Here is a 3,353-nt window from a genome sequence, read left to right on the forward strand (position 1 = left end):
CTCCACTGCAGTCTACTAAAGGAATAGCTCCACTAAAGGAATAGCTCCAGTCACCGAGCTGACGTTTCCAGTCCCTGGTCTGCATGTTGCCCAGTGACAATGGCACATCACCTGCAGAAGCAGCGGGCTCTTGCAGGCTTCTGCAGGAAGAGATGCACGCCAGAACAACAGAAGACCCCCCTTCTGTTGCTCTGCCATGCGTGTGCTCTTGATACATCTCCAGACTTCCCCCTGAACCATGCACTACTTCTGATCACCCCAATCCGCTCTGAGATATTCTGGCTAAGCGATGTGAGAAAGTGAGAGCGTGTGCGAATTCGCATGCGTCTACGTTGCCAAGGCTTGATTAACTGAGCTGTGTATACGGCGGAATCATTCCTGAATATTCCGAATACCAAAATATCTGCGCGAGAGCTAGTGAAACAGCCTCGGCAAGAAAGTTTAACTGTTTAGGATTGTGCTCTCGTCCACACCGAGCTGCACGAAGGCAGCGGCGCAGAAAGCCGTGTGAAACACTCCCCACGATTCCATTAGTTCTTGGGGACCTGCTGAGCGTTTCGACGGCACGAATGCTTATGCACCGTCAGCCAGCGGAGCTTGTCATGACCAAACATGCAACAGCAATACTCAATTTGGCCTTTGACAGACCAGTCCCATGTACAAGGAAACGCGTTCACTTCTACCGCATGCGTGTAAAATCAGCAGTATATATAAGCCCTTCATCGCATTAAAAAAACTTTACCTGATAAGGCATGCCACCGGACTGCTTCGCATTGAAACTCGACAGTCCCTCGTTTTTGCAACACTTTCAACAAAACTCGCAAGCATATGCCCCCTCAAAACGGCGGGTGGCATGAGTATAGATAATTTCCACCAAGCCAACTTGCTGTGAACCACGAGTAAAAGCCGGCTCTAAAGAGAAACAAGGTAACCCCTCCGCCGGGCGGGGGTGGAGGGATAGGGAGTTGACGCTTCCTCAGTTCAGCGTAACATAACCAGGAACACCACCACGATCTAGAAGAGTAGACCCCAGTCTGGCCAGGTCTCTTCCTGCTCGGAAGTTAGATGGGTCAAGTGTGACAACTCGTTGCTTCACGGCATATGCCTCTGCCACGCGTCCCTCCTGCTCGTGGATGTCAGCAATCATATCCAAGGCCTTCACAGGAGCAAAAAAACAGGCCGCAAAACACGTGCATTCAAACGTCTGGCGTTGACTAAGTGCAAACAAGAGGAACTACGAGCAGCTGCGTCGAACTGTAGTTTGCAATACCAACGAATAGACACCACATGCCATGGGGAAATGGAAATCTCCGAACGCCGCTGTGCACTACTAAGCAGTATCAACTCGGCGGATGCTAGAAAGAGAAGCTACAGTGGAGGGCTTTGAGGTGTGAGACTTACATTATCGTTGTTCGGATCAATAGAAAGCAAGTGCTGGAATGTCCCGAGAGCCTCTGGGCGTGTTGATGGATCTTCGGCCAGGCAAACGCCCAGATTGAATATGGCGGGTTTGTAGGTAGAGTCATTCTGAAGGATCTCTCGGAAGCAAGATATTGCCCTGTCACGCTCACCAAGCTGCTGAAGAACAACTCCTCTTTTGTATGAATAAGCCAACTGATGTGGCGCTAGCATTGCTGCACTGTGGTAGCACTCCATGGCTTTTCGAGGCTCGCCGCACATGAGGTGCAGCTGTGCAAGTTCCCCATATATCTCGGCCCTGAAGTCGCTGTCATCAAGCTGGGCAAAGCTTTCTTTTTCTGTCGTGCGAATTGGGATGCTGCCAAGGTGTAGCTTCTTAGCAGCCGGGTTGTTCACCACGAGCTCATCGAGGTCGTCTGTGTGCAGGCGAGACACGTTTCCACTGGTGAATGCAGTGGATGTAAACTCTGCACTGCCCATTTTCTGCACAGGTCCTTCATTGCCACCTTCTTGCACTGTGGGGTGGCCATGCTGGCCAGAAGACCAGCATGGACCGACGGGCTGGGGGATATTGCACCGCACAAATGAGCATCCCCAGCTCCCTGTTTGGTTTCTCCCCTCATGTATTTGTGCTCTTCCAGGAAAGTTTGAAGGCAGGATGTCTAGAGCAAAGAGGTAGGCCTGTTTAGCCAGCTCAGGATTCCTCTCGGCGTAGTAGCGCGCCTTCTCCAGGGCCTCTTCTCTGCAACGCACAGCAGAGGATATACCTTAGCATATCATCTTCATTTTATTGATGCCTATCTTCCGAACGATCGTAGTATCTGGTGTGCAACGTTGAACGTACCTCGATACGAAGGAAACAGGACCACTCCGGGGTGTCGGGCCACAGCAAAGTGACGCATCTGACGATACATCCAGCATGTACGAGTCAGATGCATGTGTGCCCTGAGAGCGAGGAGCTGTCACAAGATATGCACAGCTCTCTTCGCAAGGGCGAGAATGACGCTGCAAAGATGGTGTTGTCAGTTCGCTTCCCAAAATCGGCGGCCGAGCCGCCGAGGACGGCGCGTTGCCCATGGCGGCTATACTCGGCGATATTATTCGCAACAGGCGACTTTAAGACTCTCCTAGGAGAAGCTCTGCAGAAAACGTTGGTCCAACAACTTTCATTTGAGGAAAGGACAAGCTGCCTAGGTAGGAAGGCTTGTCGCTTCTCCTGCTGCTTCAGATGCTGCAAAGCCTACGGAGCCCAGGCGTCGCAAGGAATTAAAGCTGATATAGCCCGCCTATCAGCTTGAAACGTTGAAACACTAGCACTTTAAAATAGAAAGACAAGAAATGGTCGGTGAGGAATTGGCCTGAGGCACCGGCTGGGCTGCACGGGTCAGGTTCGGACGGATGAAGTACGGCGTCGGCCAGGCTCCGTGCAGCTTACCAACACAATGTCAGCCTTCTTTCGTCTCCAAAAAAACTCCCCAAATCTATATACGAAAATAAGAACGATGTTCAACTAAGCTGCAAATGAGCTCCTTCTATGGTGCCTCACCAACTGTTGGCCGTCGCTGAACCAGGCCACCAGAAACTGAAACTTTGACCGCAGTTAGTGGAAAATCTCTGCGAAGGTGCGGTAGGGAAACTGACAACTAGACATCCCCTAAAATGCTAGTTATTCAGTAGAATACACACTTCTAATTCCACTGCATTTAAATATTTCGCTCGGTTCTGCTCAAGGCTGAGGCAGGTTGGAGAAATTCTGCAGTGGCCCTGTCAACGAAGAGCTGTAGTAGCAGGCTGCTTCACGACTCTTTCACTCTATTGGGCCGTTCTCCAGGCCTCTGCCTTACTTCGTGTGTTTACTTCTGTAATATAAACCTTTATCACTTCAATTATTCGTTGCCTGCATCAGAGACGCGGACATCCTACATAGCACAGTG

The 3,353-nt window shown here is 50.8% G+C and overlaps 1 protein-coding gene across 1 annotated transcript; it reads right to left on the reverse strand.

Moving 5' to 3' along the window:
- Positions 1-976: 976 nt before the first annotated feature.
- EMH_0053020 (TPR domain-containing protein, putative) lies at positions 977-2,496 on the reverse strand (the record flags this gene model as incomplete). The annotated part of the gene is made up of 3 exons (XM_013500341.1): positions 977-1,156; positions 1,402-2,161; positions 2,264-2,496. 3 exons carry the CDS (start codon positions 2,494-2,496, stop codon positions 977-979), a joined length of 1,173 nt encoding a protein of 390 aa, XP_013355795.1.
- Between the last annotated feature and the right edge of the window lie 857 nt (positions 2,497-3,353).

This window comes from Eimeria mitis, genomic scaffold (genome assembly GCF_000499745.2).
Source record: "Eimeria mitis Houghton genomic scaffold, Emh_scaff53, whole genome shotgun sequence".
In the NCBI taxonomy this organism is placed as follows: domain Eukaryota; phylum Apicomplexa; class Conoidasida; order Eucoccidiorida; family Eimeriidae; genus Eimeria; species Eimeria mitis.